Raw genomic sequence first — 21,674 nt, 5'->3', positions numbered from 1 at the left:
CTATGTTTCGGGTATGGCTTATCTGGTGGTGTCCTTGGCCTGGCGTCTACGCTTTGGGAGGGTCCCTGTCTTGGCATGAAGTGCCTCAGCTGTTCCCCTACTCGACTAGCTGAAGTCCCTGGCAGACTAAACGGGTTAGTTGCTAGAACAGGAGGGGAGGCAAGAGGTTCACACCAAGCAGGAGACTCCAAGAAGCCTGGTACAGATGAGAGTAGCAGTGAGAACCCTTCATGGGGCTGTAGACCTCCAATCACTGGCCCCTCTCCAGTTACAGGAATGGCCAGACCATTGACGTTTGGCCAAGCCGGGGACATAGAAAGAGCACTGGTGGTCACTATAGTTGTGACCCCAGTGGCATATTTGTGACGGCTCAACGCTCTTTAGTGCTGGCACCTGGAGTGTCAGGGACTTTACCTGAGTTGCCAGGTCACTGACAATAGAGACGAGGCCCTCGACATCCCGATTAAGCCTCATCTTAGATTTTCGACCCTTGGTCGATGACGATGCCATGCCTAAAGGTTGATGTTTCCCGGGTCTGGGCACCAAAAGTTATGTAGTAGTTTGCAGACTGTGGCCAGATGTAGCACGCAGACTGCCTAGTGTCCGAATGCCGATCACACTCCAACGTTCACAGTCAGACCTCGTTAATTGCGGTTTCTTACGTTTCAATTTTACGCAGCCAAGGAGGAGGAAAAAAAAATGGGTTAATGTTTACCCAACATTAAGAATTTGATTTCTAATAGTTGGCAACAGCATTGGGATGGCCAGAACAATGCAATACCTATTAAATAAAAATTCTCTGAAAAATTGCAATAAAATTCAAGCTGGGCAATGATTTCAAATAGCCCGCGCTCCTTTACACTGGGAGCGCTGCGCACCACTATCCTAGCTCTCTGTATGGTGTGTATCCATTTACTGTGGTAAAAAATTACAGCTATATTTGAAATAAACTGGATTTTGATTAAACTGGTGTTTCACTTAACTGTATCCAATAATAATGGATGTAATATTCACATCTTAGTATCAAATCTATAATTAAATACATAGCGAATTATAATCTCATGAATTATTTACATTTAAATCAGCTAATCAAATCTGCGCAGTCCGTCGTAAACCTACACAGTATTTACTTTCAGATATTATCCCACTGATATGACCATTCACTTTCACAGAATTACCTCACTGATGTAACCTATCATGCATGTTAGCATGATATCTCCTTCACATTATTATTGTCCTTCACTTATTATTATTACTGTATATCCTTAATCATTTGCCCAAATCTCTTTCGTACATTCACTTTGCACTCCCATACACATCTACAACATATTGTTACAACTCTTTTGATTCTCTTTATTTTTTGCGATTTTATTCATCTCTTTTCTAGCATTCATTTGTCATTTTCATCTTATTAATCATTCTAAACGCCTTTCTTATTCCTCATTCCACGTATACCCATTCCTAATTTTCATTCCTTCTTGCATTTCCCAAATTAATTGACTTTGCTAATTTATTTGATTTAGCGTAGATTTGGCTGAGGGAATGTGCAAGAAGGAACTCCGCTACCGCAAGGCCTGGGCAATAGAATCGCACGCACGCTACCACTTCCCCCAGTCTCGACTCTTTGTCATATTGTTTCGTCCTTCTCTCTCCTTGGTGTTTCACTTAACTGTATCCAATAATAATGCATGTAATATTCACATCTTAGTATCATTTTTAATTAAAAACATAGTAAATCATAATCTTATGCATTGTTTACATTTAAATCAGCTGATCAACCCTACCTAGTCCATTGTCAACCTAAATTGATCACTTGTTTCGGACAACTAGGAATGTTTACATTATTTGCCAAGAGATGGCAGTAGTGGTAATTGTCTGAAACCTCAAAATTTGCAGGTTATCGGTACCTATACTATGGTATACAGGAAAACAATGATGCAAACAAGTTTTAAAAAAAAAAAAGAAAAAAAAAATTAATTCAATAAACTTGAAATTAAAAACCATCAAAATCAAGATTGCCATTTAAACTACTAAAAAGTGTTTAAAAAATTCACCAGGACACCATCGTCTAGGGGATAATCTTTGTTGCTTTCGTTTGCACTACTGGCACAGTAGCACTGTTATCATCTTCCATTTTGTCTAAATTGGTTGAAATGCTTTTGCTGTATACTTAGAAATACAAAATAAATTAAATAAAGATGATTTTATATCATACTTTTGCTAAACACGCCACCTAAAACCAAAACCATTGCTTAGTTTACGTTCCATCGCCGATCATAACGAACAAACAAACGCATTTACACATCTTAGTCCATGAGCCAGGACCAGATTTTTCACTAATTGGTACCACCCATGGTGGCAAATCCTAGTGTTGATTTTTAGAAAGATACATACCTACTGTTAATATTTACATGTGATAACCATTGCTGTGTGGTAGCTTAAGTATGGTAATGAGCCGTTAAATAATATCACCCTGTTAACTCCAAAACGTGGATTTTTCCCCTCAAGCTGGTAATGCCTAGTTTATATATTTCTATTGACTGGATATGAGGTATTGGCTAAATGTATGTGTGTATTCATACAGAAACTAGACCCCTAGATACCTAATTATATTGGTTCTGTGTCATGTTTTGTTGTTTTCTAGGTAAAACAGCCCTAGGGGGTTGGGCAAGTTCTTGTCCCACAAAATTTAAACAATACAACTTCAGATGCATCACATCCAATTAGCCTGCTTAAGGCATGATCAGACAACATTTCAAGGACTTATTTGTCAATGTGAGATACACATTTGTAACAGTAACTGTTGTTTTCTTGAAAATTAAAAATCAAATTAGAAATATTTGGCAGTTCTGGTCCCATCCACATACCAACTTCGCTGAGCAATTTTAATAGTTGCATTTTTACACCTGCCTTATTAACATGTTATTTTCATTAGTAAAATAAATTTTTGAATATACTTACCCGATGATCATGTAGCTGTCAACTCTGTTGCCCGACAGAAATCTACGGTCGGGATACGCCAGCGATCGCTATACAGGTGGGGGTGTACACAACAGCGCCATCTGTGAGCAGGTACTCAAGTACTTCTTGTCAACAAGAACTCAATTTTCTCCTCGGTCCACTGGTTCTCTATGGGGAGGAAGGGCGGGTCCTTAAATTCATGATCATCGGGTAAGTATATTCAAAAATTTATTTTACTAATGAAAATAACATTTTTCAATATTAATCTTACCCGATGATCATGTAGCTGATTCACACCCAGGGTGGTGGGTGGAGACCAGCATACATGTTAACAAAGAAGCTAAGTATCCCGTATTTCATTTTATTAGTTATTCAAAAATAACATAAAATAAATAAGTACCTGGTAAGGAAGACGACTTGAACCATTACTCTGCCTTTATTAAGTACGTCTTCCTTACTGAGCGTAGCGGTCCTCTTAGGATGCTGAACGACTCTTAGGTGCTGAAGTATAAAGGGCTGCAACCCATACTAAAGGACCTCATCACAACCTCTAACCTCGGCGCTTCTCAAGAAAGAATTGACCACCCGCCAAATCAACAAGGATGCGGAAGGCTTCTTAGCCGACCGTACAACCCATAAAAAGTATTCAAGAGAAAGGTTAAAAAGGTTATGGGATTATGGGAATGTAGTGGCTGAGCCCTCACCTACTACTGCACTCGCTGCTACGAATGGTCCCAGGGTGTAGCAGTTCTCGTAAAGAGACTGGACATCTTTGAGATAGAATGATGCGAACACTGACTTGCTTCTCCAATAGGTTGCATCCATAACACTCTGCAGAGAACGGTTCTGTTTGAAGGCCACTGAAGTAGCCACAGCTCTCACTTCATGTGTCCTTACCTTCAGCAAAGCAAGGTCTTCTTCCTTCAGATGAGAATGTGCTTCCCTAATCAGAAGCCTGATGTAGTAAGAAACTGAGTTCTTAGACATTGGAAGAGAAGTCTTCTTGATAGCACACCATAAGGCTTCTGATTGTCCTCGTAAAGGTTTTGACCTTTTTAGATAGTACCTAAGAGCTCTAACTGGGCAAAGTACTCTCTCCAGTTCGTTCCCCACCAAGTTGGACAGGCTTGGGATCTCGAACGACTTAGGCCAAGGACGTGAAGGAAGCTCGTTTTTAGCAAAAAACCGAGCTGCAAGGAACATGTAGCCGTTTCAGATGTGAAAACTATGTTCCTGCTGAAGGCGTGGATCTCACTTACTCTTTTAGCTGTTGCCAAGCACACGAGGAAAAGAGTTTTTAATGTGAGGTCCTTAAAAGAGGCTGATTGGAGAGGTTCAAATCTTGATGACATAAGGAACCTTAGGACCACGTCTAGATTCCAGCCTGGAGTGGACAACCGACGTTCCTTTGAGGTCTCAAAAGACCTAAGGAGGTCCTGTAGATCTTTGTTGGTGGAAAGATCCAAGCCTCTGTGGCGGAAAACCGCTGCCAACATACTTCTGTAACCCTTGATCGTAGGAGCTGAAAGGGATCTTACGTTCCTTAGATGTAACAGGAAGTCAGCAATCTGGGTTACAGTGGTACTGGTTGAGGAAACTGCATTGGCCTTGCACCAGCTTCGGAAGACTTCCCATTTAGACTGATAGACTCTGAGAGTGGATGTCCTCCTTGCTCTGGCAATCGCTCTGGCTGCCTCCTTCGAAAAGCCTCTAGCTCTTGAGAGTCTTTCGATAGTCTGAAGGCAGTCAGACGAAGAGCGTGGAGGTTTGGGTGTACCTTCTTTACGTGAGGTTGACGTAGAAGGTCCACTCTTAGAGGAAGAGTCCTGGGAATGTCGACCAGCCATTGCAGTACCTCTGTGAACCATTCTCTCGCGGGCCAGAGGGGAGCAACCAACGTCAGCCGTGTCCCTTTGTGAGAGGCGAACTTCTGAAGTACCCTGTTGACAATCTTGAACGGCGGGAATGCATACAGGTCGAGATGGGACCAATCCAGCAGAAAAGCATCCACGTGAACTGCTGCTGGGTCTGGAATCGGAGAACAATACAACGGGAGCCTCTAGGTCATCGAGGTAGCGAACAGATCTATGGTTGGCTGACCCCACAGGGCCCAAAGTCTGCTGCAAACATTCTTGTGAAGGGTCCACTCTGTGGGGATGACCTGACCCTTCCGGCTGAGGCGATCTGCCATGACATTCATATCGCCCTGAATGAACCTCGTTACCAGCGTGAGCTTTCGATCTTTTGACCAGATGAGGAGGTCCCTTGCGATCTAGAACAACTTCCTCGAATGAGTCCCTCCCTGCTTGGAGATGTAAGCCAAGGCTGTGGTGTTGTCGGAGTCCACCTCCACCACCTTGTTTAGCTGGAGGGACTTGAAGTTTATCAAGGCCAGATGAACCGCCAACAACTCCTTGCAATTGATGTGAAGTGTCCTTTGCTCCTGATTCCATGTTCCCGAGCATTCCTGTCCGTCCAATGTCGCACCCCAGCCCGTGTCAGATGCGTCCGAGAAGAGACGGCGGTCGGGGTTCTGAACAGCCAAAGGTAGACCTTCCTTGAGAAGAAAGCTGTTCTTCCACCACGTTAGAGTAGACCTCATCTCTTCGGAAACAGGAACTGAGACCGTCTCTAGCGTCATGTCCTTTATCCAGTGAGCAGCTAGATGATACTGAAGGGGGCGGAGGTGGAGTCTCCCTAACTCGATGAACAGGGCCAGCGATGAAAGTGTCCCTGTTAGACTCATCCACTGCCTGACTGAGCATCGGTTCCTTCTCAGCATGCTCTGGATGCATTCTAGGGCTTGGTTGATCCTTGGGGCCGACGGAAAAGCCCGAAAAACTCGACTCTGAATCTCCATACCCAGGTAGACAATGGTCTGGGATGGGACGAGCTGGGACTTCTCTAAATTGACCAGGAGGCCCAGTTCCTTGGTCAGATCCATAGTCCATCTGAGATTATCCAGACAGCGACGACTTGTGGGAGCTCTTAAAAGCCAGTCGTCTGACGGAGCCGGACACAAGATCATGGTACTGCTGCACAGTCTGTGAACTGTCAACCATGGGGAAGCGAGGAAGTACAGCGACAACCCGAAACTGTCTAGACTGTCTGGGTAGTACAGACAACTCCTTATCGGGTTGCTGAGGTTGCCGCACTGCGTCACAACAAGTCACCTCTGCTGGTTGTTGAACGTCTTCCCAGTGACACACTGACTCCGTAAAAAAAAATCCTCTATCAAGGACTAAGCTTGGACTGCATGTCTTGCAACAAAGCTCAAGGTCTATGGGAGCAGGTGTGGCAACAGACGGGGTTAGCGACTGAAGCGGAACCATTTACCCTCCCTGGAAGCATGTTATGCTTAAATAAAAGTCCATAGGAGGCTAAGCAGCTTAAGGCTCCTCTCCAAATGACAGAGTCCTCAAGGAAATATCAGAAGGAGGGAGAACAGCACTTTCTCATCTACAGGAACCATATCCGAGAAAAGCTAAGTTCTCTCAGTGAGGGTTTCACTGGTGCAAAAGCAGCAGAACAGAAGGCAACGTTATGAAACTGCTTGACAGTCTGTGAACTGTCAAAAACTGAACTGTCAACCACAACAGGAGCGTGAGGACATACAGCACTGGTGTATAAGTAGCAGACCAGAAGGCAACGTCATGTAACTGCATGACAGTTTGTGAGTTGGCAACAACCAAAGATGTGTGGGGAAGCCTCAACTCCTGCCTGACTAGTTTGCTGCTGGCGAGTGGCGGTAACCACAGTGTGTTGCAGAGGCTGACACACCGTGTCAAAACACGGCAGCTTGTGGTAGCTCCCGCACGGCAACGGAGTGCTCTGTGTGTGGGAGTCATCATACATCTGGCAGGGTTGACTGTGCATGGGTGGAGGAGCTCTCACAACAAGAGTGTGAGAGCATGAAGCCATGCCGGGCGCACAACCGTGGGAGGTGTGGACCCACGGGTGCATCGTCAACCTTCTCCGCAGTCGGAGTGTGGGAGCTGGCAACAACAAAAGCAGAGTGCTGGTGCGTGGGAGGGGCTGCGGTGGGTTGAGGAGCATGCGGTATGGTATGCAGAGCATGCTGTAAGGTATGCAGAGCATGCTGTAAGGTATGCAGAGCATGCTGTAAGGTATGCAGAGCATGCTGTAAGGAATGCAGAGCATGCTGTAAGGTATGCAGAGCATGCTGTAAGGTATGCAGAGCATGCGGTATGGTATGCAGAGCATGAGGTAAGGCATGCGGCTCATGCTGCATGGTATGCGGCTCATGCTGCATGGTATGCGGCTCATGCTGCATGGTATGCGGAGCATGCTGTAAGGTCTGCAGAGCATGCTGCATGGGCTGAGGAGAATGCCGCATAGTGCTGGAACCCGGCAACTCCTGATGCGGCAGCTCACGCATGTTAGCAGATGGTGCAGCAAGAACATGCGTCTGGCAGTGAGGACTGCGCATCGGTGGAGGAGCTCTCACAGGTGTGGTGTGGGAGCAGGCAGCCGCAGTATCTGCTGAGCGCACAACCTCGGCGGGTTGTAGGTAAACAGGCTGCATTGTCAACCTTCCAGCATGATACTCCTGCATGAAGGAGCAAGCTGAGACTGTATAGTCTGCAGCATGGACCACTAGGGTCTATGAAAGACAACAACAAACGGAGCTACTGTCCGTTGTGACTGAGGGTCTAAAACAGCTGGTGCGGCAACAGACGGAGTTACTGCCTGTTGCGGTACCACCTAGCCTCTCTTAGGAGGAGTGCAGTTGTCGTACTGCAGCGAGTCCGAACTGACCCAGTGGCTACACCTAGGCCGTTGGACTTGCGCGGAAGGGACCGACTTGCACTTAAAAGCTGCAAGATTTGGTCCATGGTTTCTGCGAGAAACCTCTTCCGCAGACGAGGAATAAATGGGCTCTCTCGTCTTTGTGTGGGTGGGGTGATCACGTCGGCAACGTGTGTAGATACACCCGAAACCACAGAGGGAAACGTCTGTTCGTCGATCAAGGCCTGAGGAACCCATAAGTCCTTCGACATTACTTCTCCCCTGGGCTTGGGAGCTTGTAAGAGGTATCGGACTAGGTGAACCACTGGCACGAACAGACGAACCCTCGAACGCAACACTAACACTTTGCGCATATCACTTTATCACTTTTGATTTTCTGTTTGCACTTATTTCACTGAACTCGAAACTTTAAGTGGTTTGTACCTGAAACACGCAATCCTATCCTTCATTAAAAGGTAGTAATTGCGAAAACAGTATTACAAAGTAACAGAAAAACATAATGAAAGATAAAGAATTCAGTGGCTGGAAAAGAGACTAAACACTAGATCAAATAAACTACGTTTAAAATCTCTCACCGCATAAAGCCTGGGAACAAGAATAAAACTCTAGAAACGTTTTACCTTCTTCCCCTCTATCGACTAGGGAGAAGAGCAAAAAAAACGAGAACAACGTTACCCGCTTGAACGAAACGTTTATCCTCCTCTCTCTCCCTCCGTCTCTATCTCTCTCTCTCTCTCTCTCTCGACTTAGAACCTGAGAGATGAGCCCAATTATATATATCGTTAAAACATATTATTTGTTAAAGGAAAAAAACTGAAAGGTTTCCCAAATAAAAAGCTCCTTTATTAGAATTAAAACCATTTAAGCTAAGAAAGAATGAACGAAATGCTAGAATCGGTTTACTCTTACTGCAACGTGAAACCGTGAATACTCTCTCTCTATCGTAACGATAGAGCGCAAGTTGAACGTTCTGAACGTCAACAACTGCGGAGACTAAACAAAACGTTAGTTCAACTTTGAAAACAGTACGAGACTTATCAAAGAAATTCTTTCAAAAACATAAAATTAAAATAGCATAAATTCTTAACAGGAAAAACGATATGACGAGCTCAATGTTAATTAACTTCGGTTCCAAGTAAGGACCGCCTACTATTAGGAAAGGTCGCATATTTTTTTTTTTTTTTTTAAGGAAAGTTAATCGAAGAGGCCTATAAATGGCGGAGAGATATAAAATAAAAAGTGAAAGAGAGTCTATACTCTCTTCGACACCAACACTTCCGTCTAAGGGAAGGGTCGGCCATTTAAAAGTGAAAGAGAGTCCATACTCTCTTCGTCACCATAATTAATTCAAATTAATTCCAAAAGCTTGCTAAGCTAAAGATAAAGCTTCCTGAATAGCGAAGGCTAAACTCTAGAGCAAATACATCACCAAATCGTGAACAATAACTCCAGAATCAACAGCGTATCCAATATGGTCTAGCCGGAGGCACGACAGAGGAAAAATTGAGTTCTTGTTGACAAGAAGTACTTGAGTACCTGCTCACAGATGGCGCTGTTGTGTACACCCCCACCTGTATAGCGAACGCTGGCGTATCCCGACCGTAGATTTCTGTCGGGCAACAGAGTTGACAGCTACATGATCATCGGGTAAGATTAATATTGAAAATAGCATAATACACTGAAACAGACTACTCTATGTATACATAGAGGGGAAGACAAAATCGCAACCAGTGAGAGCGTGTGAGCCTATGAGGTTTTGACAGACATCTTCTCCAATAGCACTTGTAAGTTTTATATCTATATATCGAGTACGGTTACTTGTACGGTTACTTGTCCCGCACTTCTGATACAATGGGCCTTGTATCACACTACTGAACGAAAGACTCAGTATGAGGACATCAGTATCTTCTGCAGTGATAATGATAGATCTATATCCATCTTCAGATGCATGCTTGTCATGTAGGAAGACCCTTGTATCAGCTTAGTTCAGCGATTCAATCTCACTGAAGTTATCTTTGGTCAGCAGATAACACTTTTCCCCACAGGTTGTATATAGACACTTATCATTCACCTTAATTCTATTTGCAGGCTGCTTCCATTGCTCTACAAAAAACTCTATGAGACGCATTTTGTTTTCAGAGCTGGACAGAAACATTCTCCATTGAAGAATGGTATGACCAGGTGCAATGTTCTTCCACTGTGTGGCACCAGCAGAACCTCTGTTACACCTTTTTGCATTTTTTATTAATGTTTCCCAATACACATTAAACACGATATCAATTCGTTTACTGTGGGCACCTTCTGGAAAAACCTGAGCAAGCACAGAATCAGCAAGTTGTGCGAAGGTTTTTCCATCACCTTTCATTTTCTGAACCAGGCTCATTCTATCAATTATACATACTGATGGCTCTGGTATAGTTTCAGCTGATGCAGCATTCTTTTCCAATTCCCAGGCAAGTGCGGCTTTGCTTGTTTTTCGCAAAGTTCCATCAGTATTTGACAGAGGCCATGGCAAAGGCCCCAGTGGATGTGCAAGAACATCTTTGATGTACAGTTGTCTACTTTCAGCGACAATTATCATATGGCCAAACAGGTTTTTGTCTGCCTTCAGAATCACTTCCTTATTGGCTGTCTTATTGCTGTGTTGCTTTTTCTTTATGTGTGAGAAACTTTCCAGATTCTGCTTCTTCATTGTATCATGGAATTTAGTTGAGGGCGGATGAGTCTCCAAACGATCCTCATTAAATGTCTTGTAGGCTTCTTCTCCAACACTATGAGCTCTGAGAAGGTCACTTTCAATATTAATTGGTACCAAGACACCCGTAGACAAGCAGACCAAATCCTTTTGACCTTGACTTATTGGATCTAACCAACTTTTCTCCATTAGTTCTACACAGGTTTTCACGTCAGCTTCAACTTTTTTAATTCTAGGCATTTGTAAGTCTGAGCGACAAAAAAATGAAAATTCTGAAAAGAATCTTTAAAAATTTTTTCAACTGCTGCAAATCTGAAGTAAAACGCAATTTAAATACAATAGTCTTATCTTCTAACATTATCATGGGTTCACACACCAGTTATTAAAAGAAAACCCCCACTTTTACAACAAATTACAAAGGTTGTGAAAATAAAATAAAATAAAATAAATAAAAAAAATGAAAAAATAATAGCGAAACTTTGAGTGGCCTAGAAATATAAGCTACTCCGTTGAAGAGGTTATCACATTTAAATGTACCTATAGGGTCCTAATCAACAAATTGGTACTAAAAAGGTTTTGCCACCAGAGGTGGTACCGATATCTTGTCTGGCTCATGGACTATCTGTGTATAGGTTAGAAATTCAACACAAATGAAATAAGAGCAATTTCATGACATGTTTTCTTAAAAATGCCACCTAAAACAGAAAAAGTTTTGTTTACGTTTCATCACCGATCATGACAAACAAACGAACGTATTAACACATGCAAGTGATAACCAATGATACTAGGAGCTTTTTAGTAAAGATGTTATTATGAATAATGATTATAAGATGTGATAAAATATTTATAACCAAAGTGTAGTAACAGGCTGGTCTTGAAATTGCCGTCCGGCCATTACATGGAGTATATGATAAAAATGCTTATTTAAAGGAAATTTTGGGGTTCGCTGTTTACATGGGGTCGTCCATCACATGTTTTATTAAAGCTCAATTAAATAATCGTAATTCTCTAAAATGCAATACTGCTTCCAAAACAAAATAAAAAATATGAGAGAGAGAGAGAGAGAGAGAGAGAGATGAGAGAGAGAGAGAGAGAGAGAGAGAGAGAGAGAGAGAGAGAGAGAGAGAGAGATATACTGTATGAGCAGTTGAAAAGTGATCGAATGCAGTTTTTATTTATTTATTTAAAAGAAACAATTATCATAACAAGTTTTTAGTTTATAAAATTTCTGTTTAAGAAAGCATAGATAACATACTGCCCAAGAGACAACACATAAGTTGCGTCATGCTTTTAGAGTAGCAGCGTAGGCTACAGTCGTCTGAATGAAAAAACCGAACATTTACAGTAAGTACAGTTAAGCTGTATTATAGTAATATTACTGTACATATATTACAGTAATATACACTACAGTATCAGTGAGTTTTAGATTACAGTAGTATTAATAGATAGCAATAAATTTTGCTATACAGAACAGTAAGGGGATGATGACAACTTGGTAAACTTTACCTCAGCACAATAATGTACTGTAACCTTACTTTCCCCAGTACATAGTGTACTTGTGAGCAAATGTTCTGTACACTGTACATATGATTATAAACTGTTGTAGAAACCAAATTAAAACTATTAGGCAGTATTTACTGCATTAATCATCAGGTCGGGTACCCGCTTGTGGCAAGGGGAAGTGACTTTTTAGGTTAGGAGATAGCCAACCCTAGTGTAACATATATTCGCGAATTTTCGCTTATCGCAGCTGTCTCTGTAACCTAACTATCGCAATAATCGAGGTCTGACTGTACACAAAAAGATAAAACAGTAAAATACCCAGAAATCTGGGCAAAATATAAACAGTCAAGAGAACAGGGCACTGGGCACCACCCCTCAAATTTTTATACTGGGCAAGGGTACCCTGCTAGAACCTCAAATTTCCCTATTATCTTCTCTTGCCTTGAGTTTTCTGAAGAACAGGTAGCATGACCATTGATTTAATTCTGGGAAAGTCAGCAGAAATAATAAATAGCTCGATCTTCTTTAGGTAAGATCTCTTTTTCTTTATTGGAGTTTGCCGAAAAAACATGTAATATGATCGATGGTTTAATTATAAGGAAAACCAACAGTACATATATACTATAATACATAGATTAAATCTCAGATTAGATTTTAGAAAGGAAGCAAATAACAAAAAAAAGTCTAAATTGGTGGCTGAGAAGGGGACATAGGCTATGCAAGGGAAGGAAACGCTACGCTTTATAAGAAAAAGAAAAAAAAAATTATTTCATTCAAGAGAAAAAACAAAATTACAATAGCATCAAAATGCAGGTCTTCAAAACCAGAAGGAGAGACATAGATATCTCCAGGGAACCTCTTAGGAATCAATCCTCTACAAATTTAATCTACATGTACTGTATATATGTATAATTAAAGATCAACATAAGTGTATATATTTGGGCTAAATTCAAATGCAATTTGAATGAGCTTGCATTAAGATCAAAGGGATTATAAAACAAAGTTGCACATCGGACCTGTCTCTACATTCTCACCTGTATGTCAGAAAGACAAAAAAATTATGTAATATATTAAGAAAAGGATTATTATCCTCAGTGCTACACTCAAAAGGGACAGCTAAAGATAGCATACAGTATCAAGACAAAGTTCCAAGCTTATGACATAAGAAAACTTCAAGCTTAATGGAGAACCCACCAAACTGCAGTTCAAGATCAACTGAGTGAGTGTTAGTCTGGACAAAAATCTCAGACTACCTACTCAACCGCAATACAGGATTCAACATGCCTCACAGGTTCAAGACATGTACAAATTAGGCTCCTCTACTGTGTGACTGCAATTCTAGGTAGCATCTCCAAGCTCCTCCTCAAAGTTGTTTGTAGCGGACCTCATTGCTCAGAGCACTCATTAAACCTCTACTTGACTCCCTACTGTGTGTAGGGTATTGTTGCAATTACCTGTTAAGAGAAACAATAACAGATTAAGCCATTTCTTTGGGGTAGCTTGAGGCTTACTAAATTAACATGTATTTTTCCTATCACATACCAATTTTTTTCACACGAACCCTTATTCATTGTAACGAACTTGAAGCCAGAAGGGAAAGGAACCGGTCACCAACCTCTTGCTACTGAATTAGAGTGACGTGCAGGCCTATCTGGAATGGTTACTGATGGTCCGCGATGTTCGTCCAGGTGTTAACGAGCTGGGCAAAAGTGAATCACTCGCAGGAGCTAGTGATCGCACGCAGGAGATGGAGAGCAGCGCGCTGGCGAGTAACAATCACGCTGAGGAGTACTGCAAGCAGGTGTACAACATGCAGGTGAGCAATGATCATGAGCTGGCGAATGGGCTAGCGAGTGTGTGGGAGGCGAACAGCGCTCTGCAGTTTTACGATCACGAGGTAACGAGTGATCAAGAGACGGCGTATGACCATCCCGAAGGGGAGAGTGGCAAGAATTTCTGGGTGGGCGGAGAGGACTGCGATCCCTTGACGACGAGGAAGGACTATGGTGACAAGGCCTTATGTTGTCAACAGAAGGTCGGTGCGGTAGTGGCGAACAGGCGCGCTGGTCTCGTCGACAGCGATCCTCTGCAGAGGAGTCACGCTGCGAATGACTGGAAGACGAGGAGGCGTGGCAACATCTAGCAGGCCTAGTTCTTTGCTCAATCCTATCCTCTGAAGGGAAAAGAACAGAGACTTCAGCAGGAGCAGCAAGAGCAAGAGTAGGCGAGGCAAAAGATGGGCTTCGCAGACAGCAAGGGCGTCGACCACTGCAATTGCAGGTGACAGAACTTCTACCTCTGAGGAAACCTAAGAACGTCTCCTCTCGGCCCACAGCTATAGAAGCTCTCACAACACATCCTTCGAAAGTTGGGACTGCAACACCCAGCAACAACTAACCCTGAAACAAATCAGAAAGAGAAAAGGATCCCCCAAAGGGCAGGAGTAGAGCTGCTTCTCTAGGGGAAGCAGCTTCATTCCTGGAACCCACGGGTTGGCCTGCTTTTAGCTGGTCAACACCCTACTTGACCGCTCCTCGGAAGAGACCGAATGAGCAGGTGCTTTGGGAAGAGATTGGGGGGTCAAGGTAGAGATCCAAGTTTCTTTGACTTCGAGAAAGATCCCGAATGCAAAGAATCTTTCTGACTACTTCTTCCACCAGTGCCCAAATCTCTCCCACTGGGAAGAAGACCACTCCTGGCATTCATCACAGGTGATAGCCTGGTCACAACACCGTCCTCTACAGGCTGGACACAAAAAATGGGGGTCGGTCTCGGCAGAGGACATGAAGGTCCTGCAGAAGAGTCCTTGAGGTACAGGACAGGTCTGCATGATGAATGGGAGGAAGAAACAAGCACACCTGAAAAAGAAAAAGTAGAGAAGAATTAATCAAATTGGCAAGTCTGTTGGGAGGCAGAGAGCGGTAACGTCCATTCTCGGCAGAGCCAAAAGAGAAAGCGAGTCAGGCATACTGGTGTGTGAGGGAACAGGGTAACCAGTTACCCCACCCACCGCTAACAAGCGGGTCGGCGGTTACACCTCGCTTTATGGCTAGTCTTCTACAAGTAAATCTCTATAAATAACGAAGGGTTTGTATTTAGTGTCGGAACAATAAAATATTTTAAGCACAGTAACAACATTAAAATCTTTCATATATAAACCAAAATAATTGAAAAAAACAGGAGGAAGAGATTTAAGACACTAGTGTGCCCGAGAGTACCCTCAAGCAAGAAAACTCTACTTAAGACAGTGAAAGACCATGATACAGAGACTATGGCAATACCCAAAACTAGAGAACAATGGTTTGATTTTGTCATAGAAGGGCTGCTTACCATAGCTAAGAGTCTCTTCTACCCTTACCAAGAGGAAAGTAGTCACTGAACAATTACAGTAATTATTAACCCCTTGAGAAAAGAATTGTTTGGTAATCTCAGTGCTGTCAGGTGTATAAGGACAGAGGAAAATGTGGAAAAAATAGGCTAGACTATTCGATATATAATATGTGTAGGCAAAGAAAAAAAATGAGCCGTAACCAAAGAGAGAGATCCAATGTAGTACTAGCTGGTCAGTCAAAGGACCCAATAACTCTCTAGTGGTAGTATGTTAAAGGGTGACTGAAGAATAACCAGTCATTTTACATTTCAAGAGCATGAAATATAACAAAATTACCTCACTCGCTCAAATTTCAAAAGCCTTAACAAGCCTACTTAACTAGGAAGATACAAACATAATTTAAAGGAAACCTTAAATAATACCAGTCCAAAAAGAATTACAACTCACTACTTGCCCCAAGGAGTATTATACCACAATATTAATTCAGTGAATATCACATTTCAATGTCTAAGGGGATAATAACAAGCAATGCTTTTAACTATGCCAGTCGCTCCTCCTTTCGCCAAGTTATAAGCGAACTTGATTAAATCTTGATCACATAAGCATTTCAACTACCAAACACAAACACTGATTTTCATGTATTGTTAAATAAGGAGACAACTTAATAGTTAATCGTATGATATATAGTTATTGCAAAGTATTTCACATCCTGATATAACTATAACTATTAACAAAACAATTACATGTATTTAATCTTATCTTTTACACACATGTATTGTAATTTATTAGCAAATTCTTCTTTTCAAAATTTATTTCCAGTTCAACAACCATCTTCTTTCCAGCTAATACAGAGTTGCTAACTGATATCTGCAAATATCAATGGGTTGGAAAATATCTATTGTATTTTTAAATATGACATGTTTTATAAGTATGAGATACACAATTTCAAACAAACTATTAAAAAAGTTCCCATATTTCATGCATAACTTGTCCAATGAGATTTTATCAATTTCAAACAACTTGTCCAATAATTTATACCAATTTCAAATACTGAATGATTTGTTCAATAAGTTCTATCAATTTCAAACAACTTAAACATTAAATTTTACCAGTTTCAAATTTACCAAGTGAAAACCCCATTTAATCCTTAAAAAAAATATAATTGACATTATCGCAGTAGCTAAATGAAAAAAAAAAATCATAATTCAGTGTTCAGCAAATTACCCCTACTTGAAAGCACAATAAATATACTTACACAATGATTACATTAATATGTACAAGAACCAGACAATACAAACACAGCTATTAATAACACTACATTAACAAAAAGCCTGAAAAATACCTCTTGATACAAAACACGGGTGAAAACAGCCACACCCTTAAAGTAAACACGACTACCATACAAAGCATGAGAAAACCTTCATGCAATACGTAATTGGATTAGGCTGAAAAGCTTTTGGTAAAAAATGCTGAAAAATAACTCCTTTTCTAAACCAAACCTAAAATGCAGAGAATTGCAAAATTTAAGAAAAATTATTGCATATAATCAGTTTTGTTGCACTACATATTACCATAAAAATTAAACATTCAACCGAATGGTCAACCATAACCGATTATACATCAATTAAAATTTCTCTTTTCACATCAAAGTAACATCAAAACCATCCAACCCAACATAAAATGTAAGATATCAAATTTCTGTAGTTAACAGCATTAATCACTTCTCTATTTTACTATGCTTATAAATTTTCTAAATAAAATCAGCATTAACGAAATTAAAAACTAATGGCATATAAAGACAACATAAGAAAAAAAACAGGCCTGTACATACTTGAGACTAGAAATCTGTTTCTGTAATGTAATATTCTCATCTTCCAATTCAGCGTAATCTTGAAACAACCGGGTCTCACGAAACTTCAAGTCCTTTAGTTCTGCTTTCAATTGTTTCTTTTCATGATCCGTAAGCTCTTTTTCTTTCAGTAACTCTGAAAATTCTGTGTAATATCTCGACTTCTCACTCTGTACTCTTTCAAGTTCCGCACGGCACTGTCAAGAGAGGAAAAAATCATAATACACAAGTGTGTGGCAATAATTTTGTTAGGTTAATTGATTACAGTATATAAAATATCCTAAACTACAAGCGTAAAAGCTTTTGTATATATGTACTGTATATGTATTATAAACATACCTGGCATGTCATGGGGAAATGAAAAGCCTACTGCCAAGTATATAATAACTCCACATTCCTAATCTCCACAATCAAAGAATGCTGAGAATAAAATTATCTTGAACATTTAATATTTCAAACTAAAGTCAACAAAATCTCTGCTCAAGATAAAACATTTTTATACTATACCTGTTTAGCTTCAAGTTCTAGTTCGATAATCTGTGAATTAAGCGAAGTTTCTCTAGCTGCTGACTCTGAAAGCAATGACTCTTCCGTTTCAATTCCACTTGCAGTAGCAACACGATGAGTGGTCTGGAACTTGGCTAATGCCTGAAATAAAAGATAGATCAGTCTTCAAAAACAATTGGTATTCAAATACATCTTGTTACTTGTAACATTTAAAACTTATAATTCTTGCCTTTCCTAAATTATCTGTCAATAAAAGCTACAGAATTCAATTTTTATAGTTTTTTTATGTACAGCCACCTAATACTGTTGCTACTAAACATTCAAACTTCACTTACTATTAAATTATAAAAAAATATTGATTAACATAGGGGCTTTTGAAACATGAACCTTCACTCAAGACTACATTACATGCAATTAGATTCAAATTTACTTTCGGACAGACAAAATGACGTGTACACCCAAAATTCTAAAAGAAGCTATTTTCATGAATGTACCATCCATAACAATTGCTTCATATGCTCACTTGAAATCTCTCACTAGATATGCTTCTCTATCTCCTATTCAATGTACTACATCTAATTTCCAGCATTAGCAATGTAAAATTGCTTCAAAGAAACATTACAAAAGTAAAAATTACATAATTCAATCAAGCCCCTCAAATGGCCTCTAAGACACACATACAGGAATGAAATGTGTAGAGGGCTACCAATATTGGAGAACAGATGAAAATGTTTTTCTAATAAAATTTGATAGACGACAAATGTTCTAATCACTAAATAGCCATCACAGGGAGAATAAAATCAATAAATCTAACCCCTTACATTCCTCTCCACAACGAACAATATTCCTTTGCTGTCGGTTCATCTAAAGACCTTGCATGTGATATACAGTACTGTATTGCAACGGAAAAAAATGTATGCTACATAATCACCTGTTTACATCATTAGTAAGGGTCATTATCTAGCTAACATTACTTAAAATAAATCACTGAACTGGTGCAACTAGTAATAATCAAGGTGAAAGGATTTGTCAATGACCATAACCCTCAGGTAACTGACAAAGATTTTTCTGCATGACTACATATATATGAGAGAGAGAGAGAGAGAGAGAGAGAGAGAGAGAGAGAGAGAGAGAGAGAGAGAGAGAGAGAGAGAGAGAGAGAGAGAGAGAACTTTTCATGTTTAATTTCATCTAAATTAATTTTTAATAACTCACAAACATTCCAGGTAGGTCATATATAAACTCATTAAACTTCTGATCCCTCACTTATTCTTTATAGATTCTTAATTGTGAGAATCTATAAAGTATAAATGAGTTGGATTGCATTAGAGTACAAACCTGCTGTATATATATCTATTCTACAGACTTTTTACTGTGAGCAGCATATTTTTCAGTTGTATGTAGTGAAGATAGTAAGGGAGAGACTACAGTTTACTCATATGTACAAAAGATAAGTCAGTTAAAGAGACGTTGCATTGTTAAGTGATTATCAGACATGGAGATAACCACTGATAATGAATCAATTCATAACATTTATCAAGAATGCAATAACATTTACAGATTTCTGTTACCCATTGTAACTAACAGTGATATCATCAATTCCTGGGTGTGAAACGAAGTATTTTCAGCAGATGAGACGGTCAGGCCAAGTTATTACATTTATGATTCCAATTCAAGTTAGATATTTTAAAATCCTGTTTTTACTTCACTGGATTCTGTCCCCTCATATAGGGTAACTTATTTGTAAACAAGTCAATCCCATTACACTTTCGTAAGCTACATGATAACCAGTGACATTACCCAATAGGCTAATTATTATTATTATTATTATTATAAGCTAAGCTATAACCCTAGTTGTAAAAGCTGGAAGCTATAAGCCCAAGAACTCCAACAGGGAAAATTAGCTCAGTAAGGGAAGGAAACAAGGAAATATACAAACTACAGGAAAAGTAATGAACAATTAAAATCTAATATTCTAGGAACAGTAACAAAATTAAATTACATCTTTCATATATAAACTATAAAAACATAAAAAACAAGATTAAGGGAAATAAGAAAAATAAGAGAAAAGTGTGCCCAACTCTACCCTCATGCAAAAGAACTCTAACCCAAGACTGTGGAAGACCATGGTACAGAGGCTATGGCACTGCCCAAGGCTAGAGAATAATGATTTGATTTTGGAGTGGCATCCTCCTTGGGTTAAGCTCAAGGGGGGGGGGGAATTATTGGGGGATCCCATGTCCTCTAACTAACCATATTAAAAATATTAATATTTCTACTGCAAAAAGATTAATATTAGGTTCTATTTATTGTTTTCATTGTAAATGTGATCTGCATGTATATCCACAAAACCTGCACCTGCTAGCACATTCATATGTAATAAATTTGGAATAGTCTCAATTAAAAGTAGATAACAGAAAATCAAACAAATGGGTATGCATATAGGCTACCTTCAAAATGATCCCAGAATTGCTATTACAAAAAGCCCAAGCTAATTAGGATTGTTTTGCTTGCCTGAAAGTCCCTTCTGTATCCTTTGCAGAAGAGCCACAAAGGGTCTTGATCCGGCACTGGTGAATACCCTTGAAAAAAGGTACACTTTCCATTTTGTTAACTTCATAACAAACCGATTGGTTTTCCATCAGTTTTGGTTATTCACAGAAAGCATTTAAAAATGAAAAATGATGAACTTAAAATTTGTATTTTTCCTTGCGATACAAACCTGGAGCTCTTTAATAGGGATTTATTAGGGATATATTTTCGGCAAAGCTGGAAGACTAGCCATAAGACTTTCTACTCCGCTTACGCACTCACACCGTTGTTGTCTTGTCACTTTTAATTAAAGGCAGGACTTGCATGGGGATAGGTTATGGGGGACCAAATTTGTATAAAGAGCTTAAGGTTTGTATGGTTAGGAAAAATACAAATTGTACTTTAAATTTGTCATTTGTTCTGACACTAAATGCAAACCCTTTCGCTCTTTATTAGGTTTTGATTGATTTATGAAATTTCTGGCCAGAAGCCAACCGTTGGAGTCGCATGGCCATTCAGCGCATACATATCAGTATAAAATATTAATATATAAACTAAAGTAAAATGTAATAAAATGATGTAATTAAATTAAATCTATAAAACATTAAATTTAAAACCACAATAAAACCATATAACTATAACTCATATAAAATAGCAATATCTTTTAAAAACTGTACAACTTGCTCCACTGGAGCACTCTCACCTAAAATTTCCTCAAGGAACATACTTACTAAAAGATTATCTGTACGTTGACATCTAAAAACAGGACACCAAAATATCCTAAATGGTTACATCTAATTGACATGCAGAACAGCAAGGAGCCTGCCTATCCAGCCCACTTGCCATCAGTTACCTACAGTACGAGTATAATTTGTGCCCTATACGTAACCAAGTTAAAACAATACTCGAACTGTCCACCTTGAAATGCAACCATGGTTGGACAGAAGGCCTAACTGACTTTATTTTAAAATTACTATTTAAATAAGACCAGCGGGCCTGCCACTGGTCTCTACAATAAAACATAATACTACTTTTAAAATCAGAAACTGGGACGCCTATGCTGGAAATGTGACCAAACCTAGTTGCTACCCTAGCTGCAAAGTCAACTCGCTTATTTCCTACAATTCCAACATGAGACGGAACCCAACAAAATAATAATAATAATGATTAATAATAATTATAATCATTAATATTAATAATAATCAATATTAAAAATAATAATTAATAGTAATAATAATAATCTTAAAATGCTTTCTATTTATCAAAATATAAAACCAATCCCGAATCTCTTACACCAAACGATGACAAGAGACTATGCTTCTTAATGCTACTAAAACACTCAATGAGTCAGTAAAAATGGTAAAAATTGTACTAGAAAAATTACTTTATAAAATTGAATTTTAGAGCAGTCGAAACTGCCAACAGCTATGCCGTAAAGATACAACAATTTGACGAAAGCCTTTTTTCAATTACATTATCAGATGTCCCTACGGAGCAACCCAACCATCAGAACTCTTGGAACCATC

At 39.8% G+C, this 21,674-nt stretch overlaps 1 protein-coding gene across 1 annotated transcript in view; it reads right to left on the bottom strand.

The window, feature by feature from the left end:
- Positions 1-21,674, bottom strand: part of LOC137659068 (protein bicaudal D-like) — a 184,741-nt gene that overhangs the window by 143,059 nt on the left and 20,008 nt on the right. Inside the window, exons 2-3 of the mRNA XM_068394157.1 lie at positions 17,617-17,757; positions 17,092-17,306 (exon numbers count right to left, since the gene is read on the bottom strand). Of these exons, the coding sequence (XP_068250258.1) occupies positions 17,092-17,306; positions 17,617-17,757 (356 nt within the window). The remainder of the gene's footprint in view (positions 1-17,091; positions 17,307-17,616; positions 17,758-21,674) is intronic.

The sequence above is a fragment of the Palaemon carinicauda genome, chromosome 19, assembly GCF_036898095.1.
Source record: "Palaemon carinicauda isolate YSFRI2023 chromosome 19, ASM3689809v2, whole genome shotgun sequence".
In the NCBI taxonomy this organism is placed as follows: Eukaryota; Metazoa; Arthropoda; class Malacostraca; order Decapoda; family Palaemonidae; genus Palaemon; species Palaemon carinicauda.
This window is presented reverse-complemented; position numbering and strand designations above follow the sequence as displayed.